Source organism: Gracilinanus agilis, chromosome 3 (genome assembly GCF_016433145.1).
Source record: "Gracilinanus agilis isolate LMUSP501 chromosome 3, AgileGrace, whole genome shotgun sequence".
Lineage (NCBI taxonomy): Eukaryota > Metazoa > Chordata > Mammalia > Didelphimorphia > Didelphidae > Gracilinanus > Gracilinanus agilis.
The window spans coordinates 193,170,034-193,194,372 of NC_058132.1; the positions used below are offsets into that span (position 1 = coordinate 193,170,034).

The following is a 24,339-nucleotide window of genomic DNA, read 5'->3' on the forward strand; positions in this document are numbered from 1 at the left end:
TATTATTTCTGAGAAATTATGGAGAAATGGTGATAAGCTAAAAGTCTAGAAATGTGCCAATATCCTTTTTTTTAAGAGGTGAGTTTCAGAAATTATTGAATGGTAAGAAACATTTCATGTCAATTTATTAAGAAAATTATTTGTGGAACCTTAGAAAAGAGATAGTGCCATGAAGTGGTATAATAAATTCATTAAGATCAAACAATGCTAAACTAATTTCATTTCCTTTAATTTTACCCAAAGAGTGTTGATTAATGGATTGATGTCATCTTGGAAAGAGGTATCTAGAGGCATTTCACAGGACTATGGCTTTGGTCCTGTTCTGTTTATCATTTGTGTCAGTGACTTGAATAAATGTCTTCCTAATCACATTTACAGCAGACACAAAGATGGAAGGAATAGTTAATGTAATGGATAACAGAATAAAGAGTTTAAATTATCTTGATAAGCTTCAGCCAGAATCAACAAGATTAAATTTAATAGAGAAAAATATGAATAAGACACACCTAGTTTGATAGTAGTTTGTGTGAAAGAGACAGGTGGGAGGACAGTGAGGAAGGATTTGACTATATACTCAACACTAGCCAACAATATGACTTGTTGCTAAAAATGCTAATGTAATCCTACTGTACACAATACATTTATAGCATCCAAATCAAGAAAGGTATTTATTTCATTGTGTTTATGTGTGCACTGGTTAGACCACATCTGGAGTACTATAGTCAGTTTGGGATGCTACATTTAAGAAGAAAGGCTGACAAATCATAATGCATTCAGAAGAGAGAATAGTATAGTAAGGCATCTAGGAATGATATCATATAGATATCATTTTAAAAGACCTAAAGGTGTTTTAATTCTTTTTTTTTAACCCTTACCTTCTGCCTTAGAAGTTGTATTGATTCTAAGGCAGAAGAGTGGTAAGGGCTAGGCAATGGAGGTTTAGTGACTTGCCCAGGGTCACACAGCTAGGAAGTGTCTAAGGTTGAATTTGAACCCAGGACCTCTGGTCTCTAGGCATGGCTCTCAATCCACTGAGCCACCCAGCTGCCCCCTTTAACTCTCTCTTAGAGTAAAAAAAGGCAAAAATCTGGACATGGTCTATGAATAAGGAAGCAAACTAAATAGCACATAGTTTATTGTCCTAGTTCACAGACATCTGGTCTCAGCTATACTTTCCTACCTACCTACCAACTGACCGACTGAAAGAATGATCACTCTATCACTCTACCTATCTGTCTGTCTGTCTGTCTATCTGTCTATATTATCTATATATGTGTGTGTATATATCTTTATATATATATACATATATGTATATATGTATATATATATATATCACTGTGATTCGGGGGTTTTTTCATTCTCTTTTTGCTTCCTTTGTTCTCAATGAACTCTGCTCTAGTATTTCATCTTCTATAAAGTCTATGCTCAGGTTTCCCATTTTTGTTATTGTTATTATCATAGTCATTATTATTACTACTATTACTTTCCAAAGTGCTGAAGGAAAGGAAGCAGGGACTACTTACAAGGTAATTAAGTGGATTATTTATTGCTAACACTTTGGAAATAAGTGTAGCAGAGACTACAAAATCTTGATTCCAATTCTTGGAAAAATACCAGTGTTGGAAAGCAATGATTACAAAGAGTCAGCATGACTTCATAGAGAGCATGTCATGTCAGACTAAATTCATTTCCTTTTTTTGACAAGATTACTGCGTTAGAGGATAAGGGGGATGCTGTGGCTATAGCTTGCCTAGTTTTTTAGCAAAGATTTTTCATTAAATATATCTTACTATTCTTTAAAAAAATCAACTCGTCTTCTATCTTTGAATTGAGTCCATTCTAAGGTAGGAGAACACTAAGGGCTACAAGATTGGAGTGAAGTGCCTTGCCCAGGGTTACAGAGCTAGGAAGTGTCTAAAGTCAGATTTGAATCCAGGTCCCCTGCCCCAACCTCAAAGCTGATGTTTTATCCACTGTGCTACCTAGATACCCCTTCATACTATTCTTATGGAGAAGATGGAGAGGTACAAATAAAGGACTGGACTGGCAATTCAGTGATATAGGTAAGTCCTGGAGAAGGAAACTCTATCCACTAAGGCAGGTAGTTTAACATCACAGTTAAGAAAGACAGTGATAAACTGCAAATACCTTTTCTACAACTTAGTCATAGAGAGTTGCCTAGAACACTTGGGTTAAGTGATTTGCCCAGGGTCACATAGCCAGTACATGTCAGAGCCAGATCTTAAATCCACCTCTTTCTGGATTCAAGACTAGCTCTTCTCCATTATTACCCTGTAGCTGCAAAACAATAATACAATCAAATGGATTCCGAATTAATTGTAGGGGTGAATTCAGATATTTGTTAATTGTTCGTTGTGGATGTGAAGGTCTCCAGAGAAGTATACCAGGGATCTGTGCTTGGCTTGTGCTGCTTAACATTTTTATCAATGAATTAGAAAGCTAGGTGGCACAATGGATAGAACCCTGGCCATGAAATCAGGAAGATTCTTCTTTCTTTCTAAGTTCAAATCTGGCCTCAGACATTAGTTTCTTTGCCTCATCCATAAAATGAGTTGGAGAAGGAAATGACAATCCACTCCAGTATCTTTGCCAAGAAAACCCCAAAAAGGGTCATGAAGGGGGCATAACTCAAAAACAGCTCAACAAAATCAATGACTTGGAAAAGGCATAGATGCATGTTTATCAATTTGCAGATGACACAAAGCTGGGAGGATAACTAATAGCGGATGACACAAAGATGTGATTGAAAAAGATCTTGATCAACTAGAGCAGTGATGGGCGAACTATGGCCCTTGGACCAGATCCTGGCCCCTTGAAATGTTCTATCAGCCAGGCAACATTATTCCTAATCTGACAAATACAATGAGTAGGATACGATACAATGAAACTTCTAAAGAGTTGCCTTAGAAACAGACTGATAGATGAGCATTTCCTTCCTTTGGCCCCCTCTTTAAAAAGTTTGCTGATCAGTGAACATTAGGTTGAATTTAATGATAAGATTCAAGAAGTATAAATGTTAAGCACTGCATGTGGGTACAAATAACTTTATAAGTGGTTGTTCTGAAAAAGATCTGGGGGTTTTAATGGATTGCAAGTCCAATATGAATGATACAAGGAAGTTGTTGCAATCTCTGGATGTTTTGAGACCGATAAAATTTTCAGGAACAGAGAGGTGATGATCTCACTATACTTTGTCCTCATCAGACCCCATCTGGAGAATTTTCTTCAGTTCTGGACACCACAGTTTAAGAACAGTGATAAACTGCAGAGTGTCCTAAAGAAGGCAACTCGGATGGGGAAAGGCCCTGAGTTCATGCCAGATAGTGATCAGTTATTTGGCCTAGAGAAGAGATGATTCAGGGAGCATCTAATAGATGTCTTCAAATGTTTGAAGACCTGTCATGTAGAGAAGAAACTAGATTGTTCTGTTTGATCCTGAAGGATAGAACCAAGAATTATGGGAGAAGGCTGCAAAGCAGGATATTTAGGCTTGATGCAAAGAAAAGCTTCTTAATAAGCTGTGTAATACTTGAATGGACAACCTAAAGACAACTCTAAAAAGGGATTCACTTACTTGGACTGGATGACCACTTAGTGAGTCTTCTATATTGGGCAATTCGTTCATATATGGGTCAGACTAGGCAGCCACAGAGATCCCTTTCAACCCTAAAATCTGTGATTTGATGTTTCTCCCTTGCCAGCTAGGATGAAGTGGTGCCATCTATACTCCTTTCTAGAAGAAATCCTGAGTAATTTGACTAACATAGGCCATCTGCCTAGAATGACGGGTGGAGGGGATATGAGATATAAGCAAGGAGAGAATGAATGAATAGACATGCTTCTCCAAACTCTAGGATCCTGAGCAAGATGCTTATGAGCTGAAGATACACACCCGTGTGAAGGGGAAAATAAAGGCAAGTAGTACTGACTTACTGTAAGTCTGCATGAGGTTTTAAGACAAAAATGTACTTGAGTGGAGCAAGCAAGAGGCTCCTGTAACTATGCTCTCCCCATCCCTCTATTAAACCTATCATGTGAGGTTTGGGGCTTTGTACAAAAGGAGGATTAAGGATAAATGGAATGTAGAGGGTTTGAGCTATTAAACAAAACACCCTCAGAAACTTATTCTATATAGGCAAGGTGACCAATTTGCTCCTATTAAAAAGGAATCAAACACTATTTGAGAAGAAAAGCCAAATTATGGAAATTAGTGAAACAGTGAGAAGGGAGTGACAGGAAGCAAAGAATATAGAATAAAGAAATAATTATGAGATAACTGTCACCTGCTAGGGACTAGTTGAAACCTGTAGTAGAATAAAGAAGGAGGTGAACAAGTAGGAATAATGGGAAAGAGTAACAGGTGATAGCTTTTTGGGGTGGAGGAGGGATGCAAATGGCAAACCATAGATAAAGTTCTAGGGAAGCATTGATTTGGGAGGACAAATCTCAATTTTCCCACTGTCTGGAACCTTCTAGGTCATTATTATGTCATTGAGACTGTATAATTATCTGGGGAAATACTACTCCCTAGAGGTATTGCTACTTTTATGGGCTCAGATACAAGTCTGATCTCTTTCCATCAACTTATAAATAATACTATTCTTATTTTGAGCTTTTGAAGCTGGCATGGTTGTAAAGAAAATCTAGAGAGTACCTCAAATGAATGCCAAAATGTTGAAAAAGATCTTCTTTAAGGAAGCAAAAAATTAGAGAAGTAATATCTTGAAAGTTACTTGGGCCTTATATAACTGGAGGGAGTCTCTAAAAAAAGAGTTATACCAGGAAATATAAGCTATAGCAGAACCAAAGCATTTTCAGGATAATTATAAAAGTCTAGTAATAATGAGGGAAAGGAAATGAGCTGGGATAAGAGGATACTACATATCTTTATATCTAGTTCCTTTTATTCTTCCCTTTTTGTTTTTTTTGTGGGGGAAATGGACTGGAAGAGAAGCCGACTTGAAAAGGAAAAATGTGACTATCATGGATTGAGGAATCTGGGTTGAATCTAAGCTACCTTTCAAAAATAGTTTTTATATCTTTCAGCATTGGTACCCCACTGAAGGATTTTCAGTGTCACAAAACCAGCCATTAGGGACCTGGAAAAAAATTGTGAAATAGGAAAAGTTTTTCTATGAGATGCTCCGAGGTCCCTTTCTGAGCCTTTCTCCCACTTCTAGCATCCCTTTCCCTTGAGTCCTAATGCAGCTCTGTCCAACAGCCCACTTCCCATGGGAAATGTGGCTTGCCCTGGCAACAGGAATTAAATCACTGATACTTTTGCTTCAGGAAAGGTTGTATTAATTATTATATCTCTAGCCTTACATTTGCTATCCTCATGTGACACTTCCATCCCAGCACCACCTCCCAAAAAACATCCTTCCTTGCCTCATACCTCCACATATGTTAATGTTATTAGAATATAAGTTCCTTGAAGAGATGGACCCACCTTGCTTTTTGTACTGTATTGTATAACACTGAGTTAAGCTCAGTGCATTGTCTCCTAAACTCAGATTCTGGTCCTTGCCAGAAAAGTCAACTTAAAACTAAAACTCTGTGGCGGAAGGGCATTGAATCATCTTTCCAATTGAGGAAGACTGCATTCTCAGCTAAGCAGTTTGGGCTGCCTCTGTCCCAGCAAGAGCGGGGGAAGTCTCAGAGGGGACAGCCCCATAGAGGATCCGGAAAGGGGGGTGGTTGACAGACAGTCGTTGTATCCCTCTCCTCTGTCCACCAGAGCTCGCTCTTTCTCTTCGCCTCCTCCGAGAGCAACAACACAAATCCGGAGCTCACCTCACCCCCACCCCTCCCGACCGGGAGGGGAGAGGCGGGGGCGGGTGCAAGGAGTCTTGGCCCCACTTGCCCCTCCCCATCCCTTACTCCCTCCTTGTCCCAACACCAGTGCCGACGTCCGCGTTGGCTCCAGTCGCCATGGTGACAGATCGAGTATCGGACCCGCCCCCCTCTTTGCTTCCCTCCCCCTCACCCCCATCCCGGCCTCCCTGACGTCGGCGAACGTCAGCGGCGGCGCGCGCCTGGCTGGGCCCCGCAGAGCGGGAGGGAAAAGGGGCGAAGGAGCGAGCGGAGCCGCCGCTGCCGCCGCCGTCGCCGTCGCTGTTGAGCCCGAGCCGGAGCCGTGTCCGCGCCCGCTTCTGCCCGCCCGCCCGTCAGTCTCCGAGTCCGCCCGTGTCCAGCAGCGGGGCCCAGCATGGTCATGGCGGATGGCCCGAGGCACTTGCAGCGCGGGCCGGTTCGGGTGGGGTTCTACGACATCGAGGGCACGCTGGGCAAGGGCAACTTCGCTGTGGTGAAGCTGGGGCGCCACCGCATCACCAAGACCGAGGTGCGGCCCGGGGACCCGGGCACTGGGAAGGAGGGGGGGCGGCCGGAAGGACTGCGAGGCCGAATCACCTAAGCAGAGGCCAGTGCGGCCTGGGTGAAAGCCCGAAATGCGGGTCCGACCCGAGGGCACCGGGGCCGGGCGAGGCGCCTCGGCTGCGAGCGCAAAAACCTGACCTCCCCCTAGTCCGCACCCGGCCCGGGGTCTCAGCCCTTCCCGGCGCCCTGCCCGGGGGACCAGATGGCTTCGGTCCTCGTGGGGCTGGGTGGCATCACCCGCATTTGCAGGAAAGGGACCCTGCTGCTTTCTTCCCTCCCCTTCGGGGCTTGGCTGGCCGGGCTTTGTAAAAGGGACAGAGGTAGGAGATTCTGCTGGGGCAGGGGTGCCGGGACTTGACCCTCCAGGGACCACTGAGAGGGTCTTCCCTTAACCTCGCACACCGGTAAAGTCCCCCACTCCCTGGGGGAGTGTGCCTCTGTGCCAGCCACTGTCCCTTTCGCCTCTCCGAAGAAGCGCTTTGCTATCTGTCTCTGGGTTCCGGGAGCTGAAGTCTCTCACCTTGGTGGCTTTTGCATTTCACTCCGTAGACAATAGAACTGGCTCAAGTATTTAGTGCTTTTGAAGATGTCAGTGGTTTACCTCTGGGTCAGCGGAGCCCGGAATCTGCTTTTTAATCGGGGGTTGTGCCTTTGCCGCCGGCGCTTGGGAGTTGGGAGCTTGTTCCTTTAAACCACAGAAGATTTTGACTCCTTACTAAAAACCGCTTCATTACTAATAGAAGGCAGACATCCTTCCATTCCCCTCACAAATCTCACTACCTTTCTTCTGTAGTCATACATTCTCCTGCATCTCAATTTACTGCCTCAAGCTGCTTTCTTCTTTTTCTCTATTTTAAGTCTTTAAATTAAATACCTTTGAAAAACCCTGGAAACAAAAGCCACTTTTCTTGGTGGGTAAAACCCTGTATTTTTGAGGTAGGCTATTGTGTCTTATTTTAGTTGCTAATGGACTCTTTCCCTGGCCACCTTTTTCAATCAGTACTAATGGCCACCTTAGTTTGAACATGGGGTAAAGTTAATGTACTTTCCCTTTCTAAGGGTTTTCAGAATGCCAAGTGGCCTGGGAGTGTAATTATTATTTTTTGCTAATTTTTTTTCGGTTGGCTTTCAGAATGATTTTCTCCCAAATCCTTTCTTAATCTGACCTGGGGGGCTCATTTCCTAGGAGAAAAGAGCTTTGTTGTTGTGTCATCTTCTATCTTTGGCCTCTCTGCAGATGCTAAAGCATCCCGAATGTGAGATACCTCCTTGTTCCTTTAAGAGCTGGACCAAGGTCACAAGGTTATTTCCTTTGGGTCACTAAATTTACCAGTATTAGCTATCTGTATTAGATTTGTGCTGACAGCCAGGAAGCAAACATAATGGAATCAACAATTAATTGATCCATATATGTCCTACCACCTATATAATTTTAAAACTAGCAACAACAAAAAATATCAGACTGCACACAAATTCATGCCATCCCTCAAAAATTAAGAACATAATGAATTAGATACATAGAAATTGTATTTTCACAACTTTTTGGTTAATAATTATCAGGAATATAAACTAAAGATCAATGTTTCCAAGCAGAAATTCAAGGTATTTCATTATTTGGATCTATATGTTTTACACATTGTGTAAAATTCTAAACTCTACAGTCTGGCAATATATTTTAAATCCGTTCTGATGGATCTTAGCAGAATTTAAATAGGTCATGTCACTTGACGTGGTTCACCTGGGTGTACATGACCTTCGAAGATGGCAATTCAAATCCTCTCTATGTTTCCTTTTGAGCTGATATTGGATTAATACATTATTATGGAGCTAGGTGTCACTATGCTGTAGGTACCATCTTTTGGTAGCTGTATGAAAGTGAAGACTCTGATAGCTCTGTGTTAGATATATTGGAATTCTTTGTAATAGTATGGTAAGATCTAGTAAGGACTGAGTATACAAGAAACTAGATTCACAATCTACAGAGAAATGGATCTAGCTTTAAAGATGAGTTTATATTAGTCAGTTAAAAGAAATTTAAAGCCCACTTGGAAAAGAGAGGGAGTTGTTTCTTCTTTTACTACCCTTCCTTCTCCCAGTTCTTGTGCTTGTTTGTGGTAGTTTGGTGAGTGGCCTAGTAGTGTTAGCTTATGTTAAAGAAATAATGTGAGAGGAGTGGAAGGGCAATAGCCAGCCAAAAGAGCTGGATTCTCTTTAGTTGAAGCTTTAATTTTCATGATGACTTTTAAGAAAGAATTTCTCTACAAGTAATACAGATTCAGGTAGTACTTTACCTACCTTATAGAGTTTTTGTGATTAACAAATGAGAACATATAAAGGACATTGCAAATCTTAAAGAGCTATAAATTCTAGATATCCTTAAATAGAGAATGACTTACATGGCTAGGACCCAAAGAAAGCATTTGTTGTCTAGAGCTGTCTGAGGTTTGGAATCATTTATAACTGATTGAACAAAGAGCTATGGAATTAGTAACTTTGTTTTACTTCCTATTTAATGTGATGAGATTTTACTTCATGTGTTGAAATTTTCTTATATATTTTGGGATTTAAAAAAAAATAAATTTAATAATAATATCAAAGATTAAGAGAACTTAGATTTAAATCCAGCTATAAATTCAAGCTACTAAGCTAGGCTCCTTATGGAATTATTTCCTACTTTTATTTTTAATCATTTTAAATTCTAATGCCATTGAATGAATTATGAGAATTATGAGAACATTTAAATAGAAATAAGTAACACATTTTGGAAGCTTACTTCTGTTTTATTTTTAAATTTGTATATATAGCAATAAAATATGTATGAACATCACATTATTAAATATATCATTTTATTTACAATTTTTTGGGAAATTTTTGTTTTGATTTGAATTGACTTCATAATTTAATCCTCTTGGTGTTAGTATATGCTTTGGAAGTTCAAAATGACAGTTTGTTCTCATTTGACCTAAAGGTAAATTTTAGGTTTTCCTTGAATATCATAAATAATTTGACACTGTTTCTGTTTTTAATTGACTCACCCTTTCCTCGTGTCTCATTTTTTTAAAAATAGCATATATTAATTGTCCATATGCAAGTTACATATTCTTTCAGTATACCAGACAATTCTCTAAAACTTAAACTAAGTTGCGCTGAAGGTGCCTTCCTGCATTGGTAGAGAAAAGATTAGTGAGAGTGTCATCACCTGGGAATTGCCTTTATTTGCTGAAATAATAGGTCCAGTTCCTATCCCTATATACATTGTATGAACTTTAAATTTGAGTTTATTTCTGTGTCTCAATTGTAGCAAAAACTCCAAATAGCTAAAGTGAAGATCACTGATTTTCAAGTTTAGGACTCTTGGGTTAAAATCCTACTTCTGCTACTTTCTCCATGTGACCTTAGGCAAATCACTTGACTCAATCTCTTCAACTGTAAATAGAGGTGGGGATTAGTTTTGAGGATCTAAGGTCTCTTTTAACCTTAAATCTTATTAGCTGCTTTTCATTTTGTTCTAATCCATTCTACAGTCCAACTATTGAGCCACTTATGAGTCTTTCAGTATGTACTTGCTTCTCTTTTAAGCCAAAATAAAGGAATGAGTCTGTACCTGTGTGACTCATTGCACCAACTTGTCCTGGATTAGGAATAATTGAATCACTAGCCTTGGAGTCCATTAAAGCTCAGGCTAGAGCTCTTAAGCTTCCTTTTTTTTTCTCTTTCCTCCAAAGCAACTTCCATCTTTTCCATTCTCCTCTCCTCCTTTAATCTTCCCCCCTCCCCTTCGAGGTGCTCTGCTTTGACTTTTTCTTTTTAGTAGTTAATTTTATAAATATTTATTAAGCACCTACATGCCACATATGGAGTACTCTGCCATAATAAGGGAGATTAAAAAGTTTAGATTAGAATATGACCTCTTAAGACTTAAGGTTTATAGGGGGCATGATGTACACCAGAGCAATAATACAAAATAATGCTTATGAGATTTGTTAAAATGCTATATAAAGTCTGCAGTTATTGAGGGAATGATAGCATATAAACTTCCTTTTTCAGGGTCCTTCCATCGGTTTCTGGGCTAGACACATAAGCTTTTATAGCTTATAGGAACTTTCTAGAAAGAAATTATTACTTGGTTCTTTCTATTATATTATTAACCTATATAAATAATAATAGGAATCAACATTTGTAGAAAAAGTGTTTTAAAGGTTACAATGCTTTACAAACATTCTCATTTGAACTTCAGTACAGTCATGTAAGGCAGGTACTATAGGTTTTATCCCAATTTTGTTTTTGTTTACAGATGAATAAACTAAGGCTTAGAGAACTTTGATTTTATGAGGGTTCTATGTTAGAGGTCTCTACCATTTGAATCTAGATATGATTGATTCAAAGTTATCTTTCTATGTACTGTACTATGTACTACCAATTGAAATTAAGTTAACAAATAGGATAGAAAACAAAACCTATGGAGTTAATGGAACATCTCTCACATCATTTGAATATATATGTGTGTATGTATATGTGTACCTATACATAGAATATGTACACAAAATGTTATCTATTTTTAAAGCCATATCCCAAATCTTAAATAACTCTTCTCCCTTTTTGACCCCTCTCCTAGTCTTTCAGACCACTTCATATTAGCCAATACCTTTGGATTTCTGCAGAGGTTATTGTATCTCCCTTTGTTAACTTAATTTTACATAAAAGAGGAAACTAGACAATATGGGAATCGAGTCTTTTTATTGTGGTTCAAAAAAACCTTTGTATTTGTTTATGACTTCTTTCAGTCCATATCAGAGAAATAAGTTGTATGTTCATATGTTATTGAATCTTTGTAGGTTTGACTGTTGTTTCTCCTCTAGCAAATTATAATACCTTCATATCTTCTCATCATGTGTGATTCTTACCCATGTTTTCCCAAATCATCTTTTACCCTAAATCTATCCTACCTAACATTTCTTTTTTTGACTAATTCTTGGAATTTGAAACATCAGCCCTCTTCAGCTCTTCAACCCCTATCTAATTAGTTGCCAAATCTTGGTTGTTCCACAGCCCCAACCTATCTTACATCTGTCCTTGTCTTTGTGCTCACATGGCCACCACCTCAGTTCAGTGCTTCCATAATTTCTCCCCAGAACTGTTGCACCAGTATTCAGGCTACTTTTCCTGCTTTAAGTCTCCCCTCTCTAATCCATCCTCTGCATATTTGCCAAAATAATATTCCTAAAACAGATCTAACCTTGTCATTCTAGGGGTACTCTGTTCCCTTTAGGATAAAATCCCAACTCCTCTTTTTGGCATTTAAAACAACTTGGCTGTAACCTACCTTTCTAGATTTGGTACACATTACTAACCTTCACACATTCTACATTGTAACCAAACTGGCTTCTCTTTCCTTGCACATAACAATACAGCGCTCATCTTTATGTCTCTGTACATGCTGCCACCCATGTCTGGAATGTACATCCTCCTCACATCTGTCCCTTAGAATTCCTAGAGTCCCACATAACTTAACTCGGGTGCTACCTCCAACCTGAGACCTTTCTGGATTCCAAGCATCTTTGTGCATAAGACTTTGTATATATTTTGTTTTCACTTACCTGTGTACATATTGTTTCCTCAGTTACAATGGAAATTCCTCCAGGGCAAGGACTGTTTTCATGGCGCAATGCCTGATACATTTCAGGTCCTTAATATGTGATTTTCTTCAGTGAGTAGAATGGATTTTTAATCAAGTTAGCAATCATTTTTGTTCTTTTAGTATTTAAGTATGCCTGTTTTTTTCTCTTGATTCTTTATTTTGTTGTTTAGTCATTTCTTTAGTTGTGTCCAATTCTTCCTGACCCCATTTAGGGTTTTCTTGGCAGAGATAATGGAGTAATTTACCATTTTCTTCTCCAGCTCATTTTATTGATGAGGAAACCGAGGCAAACACGGTGAAGTGACTTGCCCAAGGTCACACAGTATCTTATTCTTAATTAACCCATCTATTTTTCCAAGCATAGATATTCTCAATTATGTCTTTTATGCTATTTTTCAAAGAGAAGTTATCATTTATAACTTGCAGTACCCTGTTTACTCTTTTTATCCCACTTTGGATAATGTGTAATTTTTATTCTTTCTACATTATAGTGTTAAGTGCTTCTCAGCCATGTTACATTACTGGTTAAGTATTGCTATTTAAAGAATTGAAAATGTTGGAAAGTACTATATCACTTTCTAACCCTAATTTGCCCTGATAACCTTTTCCAGCTCTAAGTCTGGACTCAGCTTATTGTCCATTCCAGTGCCTACTTGAGTTATACAAAATGCTGAGCTAATTCAGGGGGTTACCCATATACCTGGATCTCATCTGTAATTAACATGCAAAATTAGTCAAGCCTCACTGACCCTAAGTGAATTCCTTCAGACAGAAGTGATGGCTTATATACTATCCTGTCCATGTCTTTGGCTAGTGCCTTTTTTTTGTTTTTGAGGAGGATTTTTTGATCTTGCCCTGTAATTTCATCAGTGGGAAGAACATCTCTCAATTTAGATAGGCAGCTTATCTTCTGCTTAACTGAAATTTAGCTGTAGTGTTAGAGCAGGAGTTTTGTTTTGTTTTGTTTTTAAACCCTTAACTTCTGTGTATTGGCTTATAGGTAGAAGAGTGGTAAGGGTGGGCAATGGGGGTCAAGTGACATGCCCAGGGTCACACAGCTGGGAAATATCTGAGACCGGATTTGAACCTAGGACCTTCTATCTTGAGGCCTGACTTTCAATCCACTGAGCTACCCAGCTGCCCCCAAGAGCAGGAGTTTTTAATCTGTGAACTTAAAAAACAATTTGACAATTTTGTTTATTTTTTTTCATGTAATTCAGTGTATTTTATTTTATTCTGAGAAGGGGTCCATAGGTCTCACAAACATTTACAGGGGTCTATGACACAAAAAAAGTTATGAATCTTTGACCTAGAGAGTTCTCTGGGGCCCAGAGAAGGTTGAATAATCAGTATGAGTGAGAGTGATTCATACCCCAGGCTTCTTGACTTCATGGCCAGCTCTCTATACTATACCATGATGCCTCTCTATTTGGTAGTTCGGAGACATTCAGACTGTAGCCAGAGACCCGTTGATAGCTAGTCTAAACCTCTCATACAAACTGAACAAAAGAAGTACTAGGGTCTAGGACACCAAATGTGTCATACATCAAGTATATGTTCCATGTGTGGGATATCTTCTAGATGTGCTTCATTCCCCACTGTCCTATTATGTAACCACTTAACTGGTACCATATGTGAATCAAGTCCAGTTCCTAGAGATTCAGACCTTCCTCCTGAACTTCCTTCTATCTCTATCAGCTTTTCTCCTATTTGGACAGGGAGCACCATACTAACAGCTCATTCTATCATCATAAAACCCTGGAAAGGAGAGGCTACAATCACTGTCCCATCCCCTAATCTCAATGATTTATAGCGAACAGGTTCTCTAGGGATCAAAGGCCCTTCCTTCTGCTATTTCTTTCTGTATTCTTGTCTCTAATTCAATCTTTCCAGTTCTTTTCCTCCTTGGCCCTCCTTTTCTTTTGTGCCCTGTGGAATCCTTGCTGAATTACCAACAACCTTTTCTTCATCATAAAGGTCTACTTTTCACATTCTTGCCCATTCTTTCCCCCCCAAAAAAAGGCAGTTTATCACTGGCGATGGTCTCAAGTAAGGGCCTTTGTTTTTCTGTTTCTGACACACTGAAAGGATTGGCTTCTTATGCCTCTTTGGTCTGTCATTAGAATTTAAAGATTTGTTCATCCTTATGCTTGTTACAGTGATCTATTAGCTTCTAGGTCATTTTCTCCTATCTCTAGTTCAGTACCTGGTTCCCAGTCTTCCTTTCCCATACAAACCATGGAATTGTACTTGGGAATTTCAGTATGTATGTTGATATTCCCTCATACACACTGGATTTAACCTCCTAACTCCCATGACCTACAGCTTTTCTCTGCCCCAGGCATTCCACTTGGATGGGAACAGCATAGACCTCACCGTCACTCAGAATTGTTTTAGACGTTTGATTTTGAACTGAGAAATTCCTTTCTTTCATCACAAATTCCTAGCCCTCTACCTCATCACTTTCCTCTTATACCTATTCTTTTACCCCTCTGCCACCCCTAGTCCCTTCCACCCTCTCTATTGGCCAAGCCCATCACTCTTGCTTGTCCTTACTTTTCTGTCTTGATGAATTTCACTAAGTACTAATATTCCCCCTTGCTTGTTGACATTCTTCTGAATCAACTCCTTTATCTACCTTATCCTTTCCTATTCTCAAGCTGCTAAAAACTATTGGAAGAAGTCATGCCACTTTTTGTTTGGGTTCATCACAGATTGGTATTCTTGGATCTCAACTTTCTCTTACTGCTGAACAACAAAACTTTTATTGTTTCTTGATTCATGCCCCGATTCCCTTCAGTGCCTTTTTCTAAATGTCTCTTTTCTACTTAGCCCTTCTTTTCCCCCTCAACCTCTGCAACCTTCTGTATCCATTCAGCTGTTGTTTATGAGGGCCTACTAAGTGTCTGCATTGAGGATACAAAGATATAAATGAAATGGGAATTTACTTTCTATTGGAGGGAAGTATGCATGCTTAGAAGTAACTAAAAAATAATTTGACAATGTCTCTAGTGTGGAATCACAGGCCCAGAGGCTGAGCCCTTTGTATTTAATCTGTCTTTAATAAAGACTGGATAACAGGCTTTTCACATTTGCAGGTGATACAGAGCTAGGAAGGAGAGCTAACCCACTGGATGATAGAACCAGGATCCAAAAGGAGCTTCAGAAACTGGAGTATTGGGCTAAATCCAGTAAAATAAAATTCAGTAAGGTTAAATTTAAAGTTTTTTTCTTGAGGTTTTTTTTTTAATAGCTTCTAAATAGGGAAGCCTATTTAGAAAGCAGTTGTTCTGAAAAAATATTGGGAGAGGAGGAGAGTTAGTGCACTATAAACTCTGCATGTCAGTTAACCAAAAAAAGTGAAAGCGATTGGGGGCTATATTCAAAGAGTCAAAGCTTTCTAGAAATAGGGAGGTGAGTAGTCTTGTTCTATTCTTCTTTTATCGGACCTTATTTGGAGTGTTGTCTTCAATATGGGTTTTCACTTTTTAAGAAGATTGTTGATAACCCAGGAGAGCCTCTGGAAGAGGCAACCAGGATAGTGAAGGTTTTGAATCGGTGTCAGATGAATATCAGTTGAAGGAACTGAGCATATTCATCCTGGACAAGAGGGGATTCAGGATGGGAATGGGGGTGCCACCGATGATAGCTTTCTTCAGAAGTTTGAAGTGTTGTTATTTGAAGGAGGAACTTGAAATGCTCTATTTGGCCTCAAAGGGCAGAACAAAAACAATGAGTGGAAGTTGAAAAGAGGCAAACTTAAGTTTGGTGTAAGGAAAACCTTCCTAACCCATTCAAGCTGTCTAAAAGTGGAATGGGTTCCCTAGAGAGGTGGTGGAGTTCCCCCTCTTTGGATGACTTCAAGCAGAGTTTGGATGACCACTTGTTAGTTACGCTATAATGGAGGTTTCTTTGTGTATGCTTTTGGACTCGCTTACCACTGATATCTCTTTCTGCTCTCAAATTCTAGGGTTCTATATATAAAGCAGTTTTGAGAAGGGACACCAGGCACTGAGAACAGGATATGCCTCATGTTGGAGAGTTTTGAAGGAAACTAGGGATTCTAAGATCTCCTTACTATCTACCTTACTGAGAAAATACACATCATCTGCCCTTGATATCCCATTTCTCCATGCCAACCCTCAAAACTTTTCCTCTAAATCTTCACCCATCTTTTTTTTCACCTCCCTCTGAGGAAAAGGTAATGATTCTAACAAAGCAACTTTTTTGCCTTGCCCTTGATTCAGTCTCCTCCAGGAGTTTGCCTTAATGATTTTTCACTCTTCTCAAATCTCTCTTAGATCTTTCCCTGATTCTTACAAACTTACTCAAACATACCCAATTCTTCAAAAAAACAGAAACAAACCCAATTTGCTTGACCCTGGTTTTCCTTTCAATTATCACCCTGTAAACATTTCTTCCCTTTGACTACCAAACTCCTTGAAAGAACTATATTCTTTGCAGCTTGTTTTTACCTCTTCACTATCTACTCACTACTTTTATAATCTAGCTTCCAGCCCTAACCACTTGTCAGTTGATAAACTCAGAGAGAACAATTACAATTTCTTAATTGCTAAATCTAGTATGGTCATTTAATCTTCCTCATCTTTCTTAACTTCTCTGTAGCTTTTGATACTATTGACAACCCCTGCATCCAGGACATGTCATCATATTATTCAAAATTGGTAGAGACATCATCAGCCACTCAATCCAACTCAGATCTGAAAAGGAATTCCCATTATGCTTACCCAAAAAAATGATCATCCGATTTTTACCTTCAGACCTCCAGTGACAGAAAGCTCTTATCTACTTAATTAATCAGGTAACCTGTTCTGCTCCTGTATAGCTTCAGTGATTAGGAAACTTTTCCTTACTTAAAGCCAAAGTTTCCCTCTTTGCAGCTTCCATCTCTTGTCTCTGGTTCTTCCATCTGCAGCCAAACAGAACTCTTCCATGGGACAACCCTTCAAATACTTGAAGACAGCAAAGAGCCTTCTTTTCATTAAAAAAAAAAAATCAGTTCCTTCCCCCTATTTTCCTGTAATGCAGATTCAGTATCTTTCACTGTCTTGTTTTCCTCTGAATGATATCTAGGTTTTCATTGTCCTTTTTTTCCCCCCCAAACTCTTATTTTCTGTCTTAGAATTGATACCAATTATCAATTCCAAGGCAGAAGAGTAGAAAGGGCTAAGCAGTTGGGGTTAAGTGACTTGCCCAGGATCACACAGCTAGGAGGTGTCTGAGGCTAGATTTAAACCCAGGACCTCTTGCCTCCTCCAGTCCTGGCTCCGTATTCACTGAGCCACCTAGGTGTGCCCCCAATGTCCTTCCTAAACTGTAGTCTCCAGAATCAAACATAATACTCTGGATATGGTCTGACTTTGTCTAGGACTATCACCTTATTTCTGGAAGTTTTACCTCTCAAGGCAGCCCAAGACTACATTAACTTTTTTTTTTTTTTTAATGTGATTTCACACAGATAACTCATTGAATTTGTGGTCCACTCAAACCTTCAGGGTTTTTTTTTTTTTTTCAGATTGACTGCTGTTGTCACCCCTCATCTTATATTTACAAAGGCAATTTGTTTGAACCCAAGCATAAAAGTTTACATTTGTCCCTAAAGTCTTATACTTTTTCTTCCCTTGGCTTCAATGACATTCTTTTCTCCTGGTTCTCTTGTAACTTTTCTAGCCATTTCTCAGTCTATTTTTGCTGGATCATCATCCATCTCTTGTCCCCTTAGCATTGGTGTCCCCCAGGATTCTGCCCTATATTCTGTTTTCATCACTTTTTACCCATGCTTGCTTGGCAGTCTTATTGGGTTCCATGGGTTCAAGTGTCTTCTCTTTGAACTACCACCCAAATCTGTTTATCTAGCCTTAATCTCTCTTTTGTAATCTAGTTTACTTACTTATTTACCACCTACTGAATTTCTCTCCTTTCATGTTCCATAGGCACCTCAAACTCAGTATTTCCAAAATGGAAGTCATTAACCCCCTTCCACAAAAAATACCCTTCCCCTGGATTTATGTATTTCTTTTGAGAGTGCTATTAACTGGTCATCTAGATTCATAAATTTAAAGCCATCCTTGACCCTTTCCCTTCCTTATCCAACTCATTAAAATGTTTTATTGATTCCATTGTGGAATCCATCCTTTGCATCCATCCTCTTCTCTACTCATACAGGTCTTATATTAGTTCAAAATCTTATTACTCTCTTCTGGACTAATTTAATGTCTGAATTGAACTCACTTGCCATTATTTCTCTTTTCAAATCCATCCTCTACAAAGCTCCTAAAATAATCTTCCTAAAGCACAAATCTATGCATGCTATCTTCTTGTTCAAAATCCTTTTCCACTTAATTGTTTCCTACAAACTTTTTAGCCTTGTATTTTAAGGCACTCTTTTATTAAATAGTTCTCACCTACCTTTCCAGCCTCACTTTATATTATTACCGTCCTGGATGTTTTGTGTGTTCCAACCAAGTACTAGCTTTTCCCTGAGTTTATTATTCCTCTTTGCCTCTCCTCATTCACACAATCCATCCCTGTCCCTGAAATGTGCTCTTTCTTCAGTTACTACTCTCAGAATCCTTATGTTACTTTAATATTCAATTCAGGTGTCACCACCTCTGCAAAGCCTTATTTTGCACTTCACTGAACAGCTAGATGACTCAGTGAATGGAGCACCTGACTTGGAATAAGGAGGATCTGAGCTGAGAGCCTAAATATTCATGTGATCCATGGCAAGTCACTTTATCTCTCTGAGCTTCAGTTTCTTCATCTATATGATTCCCAAAGTGGGCACTACCGCCCCCTGGTGGGTGCTGCAGTGATCCAGGGGAGTGGTGATGGCCACAGGTGCATTTATCTTTCCTATTAATTGCTATTAAAATTTAAAAAATAATAATTTCCAGGGAGCTAAGTAATATTTTTTTCTGGAAAGGGGGCGGCGGTAGGCCAAAAAAGTTTGGGAACCACCGAATATGAAAGAGTTGTACTCACTGACCTCCAAAATCCTTCTAGCTGTAAATCTGTGATTTTATATGATTTTTTTATACCAATAATATTCCTTTCTTATATAGCAATTTATTCAACCATTCTCAAATTGATGCATACTCGCTTTGTTTCCGGTTCTTTGCTGTAACAGAAAAGTGCTGCTATGCTTTTATATATGTAGACCTTTTCAAGCCTCTGTCTTTGACCTCCTTGGAGTTAGTGCTTAGTACCAATATTGTTGGATCAAGGTATGCACAGTTGAATGACTTTTTGAGTGTAATTCCAAATTGTTTTCCAGAATATCTGGACCAATTGACAAGGACCAACAATATATTAACATGCTTATCCTTTCACAGTCCCCCCACATACAGAATTTCTAATTTCATATTTGATAAGTATGAAGCAGAACCTTAGAGTTGTTTTCATTTGTATTTCTCTTATCATTGATTTGGAGCATTTTTATGTTGTTGATAGCTTCTATTTCTTTCTTTTTTTTCTTTTTTGAGAACCGATAGCTATTATCCTTTAGCCATTTAACTATTGAGAAACAGTTCATGTTCTTTTAGATTTCTCATCAATTCCCTAAATATCTTGGATACCAGACCTTTTGATCAGAAATTTGGTGCAAAGATTTATTTCTGAGTTAATTATTTCCCTTTTGTTTAATGAATTAATTTTGTTTGTTTGGATCTTTTCGATTTGTAGTAATCAAAATTGCTATTTTTATCTTTTATAATAGAAAATGTGTTTAATTTGGATTCACACAACTTTGGTTCAAATCATAGATCTATCACAATATGATAACTATGTGACCTTGGGCAAGTTAATTCTTTCTGTTTCCTCATTTTTAAATTGAGAGGGTTGGTCTAGATTAGAGGTGTCAAACTCATTCTTAACCTACAATAAAACATAATTGAGAAATATTTTACAAATAAATAATTTTTTTTACAAAATACAGTTCAACATAGATATTAATTTGAAGTTTTCTAGGCCCTAATTAAAATGTAATTGGGAAATGTTTTTAAAAATATAACAGTGGTAATTTGTATTTTTCTCAGTCACCGTGCAGCCCAAAGGAGTCTTTCGAGTTTGACATCGATGGACTCCACGACCTGTTAGGTCCCTTTTGGCTCTGAATTTGAGGGTTTTTTTGTTTTTTTTTTAAATCCTTACTTTCTGTCTTGGAGCCAATAAAGAGTGGTAAGGGCTAGACGATGGAGGTTAAGTGACTTGCCCAGGGTCACACAGCTGGGAAGTGTCTGAGGCCAGATTTGAACCTAGGACCACCAGTCTCTAGGCGTGGCTCTCAATCCACTGAACTACCCAGCTGCCCCCGTGAATTTGAGTTTTTGATCTATTCTCTGCCACTAGATGGTTACATGAAGAGGTATTCCATCTGTTTTATTGTTGAGTAGTCACATTATCTAACTTTGAATAAGCATCAAGTAAACATTTATTGAATATTAGTAGTAAACTATATAATCAATTTTAGTTATATTTGGTACTGAGGCAGCCAGGTGACACAATGGGTAGAGCACTGAGTGTCAGATCTGACTTTAAATCTGGCCTCAAGCACTTACTAACTGTATGACTCTTAGCAAGTCACCCAACCTCCTTTGGTTTGCCTTGGGTGCCCTTATCTGTAACACAGGGATTAATAATAGCACCTACTTCATAGGGTTTTTATGAGGATCAAATGAAATATTAATGGTAAAGTGTTTAGAATGGTGCCTGGTAGGCATTATGTAAATGTTAGCTATTATTATTATTACTCAAGAATTAATTCAGTAGGAGAATAAATTAATTTATGCTTTTGCCACATAATAAAAATACTATACTTAATATTCTGTAATTTCTTTGTATAGTGTTGTGTTACCAATTTTCAATAGTAAAGTCTGTGGGAAATTGTTTGAAATATTTCCCCCCAAATTTTTTTTTGCAGTGGAAAGATACTATGAAAATGCAAAGTAACTATTGTGTAAAATGTTGACATTTTCTAGAAATTTTGAACTTTAGCAGAGTTTTAAATACTTCTGATGTAAAACTTTCCTCCTGGGAAATTCATTTACTTGACAGAAGGCACGTAAGAAAACATTTATTTGGAAATAACCGAAACTGGCTTCTCTTCTAGGAGTCACATGAAGGCATTTGATTAATGTTCTACTGTAGATTGCACATGGATTTCTATGAAGCTAAATGGATTCCAGAAGTTGTTAAGACATTTTCTCTGTTTATCCCTTCCCCATCTTTCTAATTTTATTTTTATATATTTTATTATTACAATTTAACTATTCCTATGAAGTGTCTTTTGTAGGAATATTGCTGAAGAATGTTTTTTGTTCTATCAGAGAAGGTATATATAACTCAGCAGCAATTCTAACTCAATAGTCTTAAGCCATAGGGTTAACCAGGAAAACTCATAACATTAATATTAAACATTAGTGTTAGATCCATAATGAAGCAAACTGAAAAACTGTACTGCAGTTTGAGTTTTAAGTACTTCTTAAAATAGTAAATTGCTGTTATATATACTCCAGTAAGTTCCTTTTTACATAATCCTGAAAAGCATAAGAATACTACATTTTTATTGATATTAAAGTACTACTGTGACTTTGAATAGTTCTCCAATTCAGGAAAGTTTATACTACCATTTCATCAGCTTAGGATTTTGCCATTCATTTTTATTACTAAATTCTTTCATAGTTGAAGTATAAATTTGAAAGGAAAATCCAAAAACATTCTGAAAAGTTTAGAGATCAATTAAATTTTAATCCAGATATAAAATTTTAGTACTCCTTTCACTGAAAAAAAATTTTTTTTTTGCCATATTCTTTAACATTGTGTATGATGATGGGATTTAGAGTCTGGAATTATTTATTTGATCTCACCTGGAGCTACATTTTTGAGCTTGAAAAAGTGGATTCCTGCCTTGGCACCTCCCATTGTATAATGGGGTGGTAATGTTTGGTGCCTTGAAATTGAAGTTTTAATGCATTATTAACTAAACAATAATAAAGCATTATCTGAACTTGCAAATAAATGTGTGTGTGTGTGTGTATTAGTCCTTATGTGATGGTAAAAAAGTACTTCTATGTAACTTCTTGCAAAATCCCAGAGCCATTTTTTTGCATGTCTTCCTTTTTTGTGTGAGTTGATGGATCCTCTGCAAAATTGTTATTGGCAAAAATAGTTTTTATACTCTTTGTGTGTCTATTTTAAATTCATTGGTTTTCTGTTTTGCATGTGAGAGAGGAAGTAATCTTTTAAATATTCTGTAGTAATAAGCAACCCTGCTTCTTGTATTAATGTGGCTTTCAGACTGAGACATAGAAGAACCATATATTCTAATGCTAAGTTTTAGTAAAAACTAATCTTTACATAATTTCTTAAAATAACAAAATTGTAACTGGTATCATATAAAGTCAAAGATTTATTCAACCAAATTTTAATATAAGATACAGAACAGCAGTTGTATACAAATATATGGGAAAGTAGTTTTGAATATACCCTGGATTGTAAACATAGCTTATTTAGTGAGCACTTAAAAACCAGTTCATCCGCTTAAAAGGTAGTAATACAGTGAAACAGTTGTTATTGATATTGGTCTGGAGACAAGACTGTCACCTAAACATAGAGGCAAATCCTCATTTGTCAGATTTTTACTGTAGGAAGTTTGTGGCTTAAATTAAAGTAATAATGAACTTTGTTTAGAACAGTTCTTATTTTTCTTCTCTAAATTTATATTAGTCACAGAATCTTAAAGTTGGAAGTGACCTCATCTGACATCCCATCTAACCTCTTTCTGGAAAAGAATCACTAGTATAACATGTCCATAAAGTGGTTATCCAGCCTTTGCTTAAAAGGAATCCAGTACTTCCAAAGGTAGTTCATTCTACTTTTAGATGGCTCCAGTTGTTAGGAAATTTTTTCTGACTTCAAACCTAAATTTTCTTTGTTGCAACTTCTACGACTTGGCCTGCCCTGTGGCACCAAACAGGACAAGTCTAATGCCTCTTTCACATGACATCCCTTCAGATACTTAAAGGTTGCTATGTTACATATGAATCTTTTCTTCTAAGGCCAAACCTTCTTATTTTCTTTAACTGATCATCATATAACATCAAATTAAGCCCCACTGTCATTCTGGTTGTTCTTTCAATGCTCTTGTGGTTATCAGTGCCTTTCCCGTAATGGTTCCTAGAACTGAATACAGGTATCCCTTCCACGTTGCAGCTTTTTCTCCATTGCATTTTCAGTGTATCATGGGTTGACATGAGAAATTAAATGGGAATTTTGGGAGAGTTTTGCAGAAGCCACAGACAACACGCAGAAGCCAGTAGATGATAGGAAAAAAAAGTTTAAAAACTATATAGTTTATGGCCCAGTCCTTAACCCAGATTTTACAATAGGGTACTGTAAATGCCCCATAAAAGAAAAAAGAAAAAAATCAGACTTTTTCTCTGATATGAAGGAGGGCTAAAAAAATTTATGCCAATTTCCCAGATCACAGTGATGCTGTGCCCTAACCCTTCCTTGTAATATGGAAGTGATACTTGTATATTAAGCTAGATCTTGTCTGATTGGGTGAGGAGGGGATACTACAGGACTAGCATCTCCTTTTTTAAGTTATTCTTCTCTTGATGCAGCCCAAGATCACATGAGTATTTTGGATTGCTATATCACAATATTGACTGGTGTTTTTAGTCCATTAAAATTCCTACTAGCTTTTTTTTTTTAGAAGAATAATTATCCAGCTGTGCCTCCCCCATCTTGTAATTGTGAAGTTGACTTATTGAATCCAAGATTAAGACTTTATATTTGTCTCTATTAGCTATCAACTTAGATTCAGTTCAAGCTTGTTAAGATATTTTTGAATCCTGACTCAATCATTCATTTTGTTAGTTATTCCTGCCAATTGGTATCCTTTGAAAACTTAATAAATGTTCTCTCTCATACCTTTATCCACGTCATTAACAAAATTGTTAAATCACATCAAGCAGAATGCTCTGGGTCACTTTACTGGTGAACTACCAAGATGACATGAAATCATTAATGACTATTCTTTGATCCTGACCATTCAGCCATTTCCAAATCTATCTTTAATGTTTTCCATCAGGACGGTATGGGACTGCAAGATTTAATGAACTTTTCTTAGTCCTGATCCATCTTGTCCTCTATAGCATTTGACACTATTGACCATCCCACACTTTCCTTGTATTCTTTGATCCAAAGACACTGATCTCTTTGCTGTTACTGAAAGAAGACATTGCAGCTCCTGACTGGATATTTTCAACATCTATCCC

General features: G+C 37.9%; 1 protein-coding gene across 1 annotated transcript in view; it reads left to right on the forward strand.

Annotated features, from left to right (window-relative positions):
• Positions 1-6,229: 6,229 nt before the first annotated feature.
• The window catches only part of SIK2 (salt inducible kinase 2), a 167,305-nt gene continuing 149,195 nt past the window's right edge, over positions 6,230-24,339 (forward strand). The window contains exon 1 of the mRNA XM_044669351.1: positions 6,230-6,364. Coding sequence (XP_044525286.1) covers positions 6,230-6,364 — 135 coding nt within the window. The remainder of the gene's footprint in view (positions 6,365-24,339) is intronic.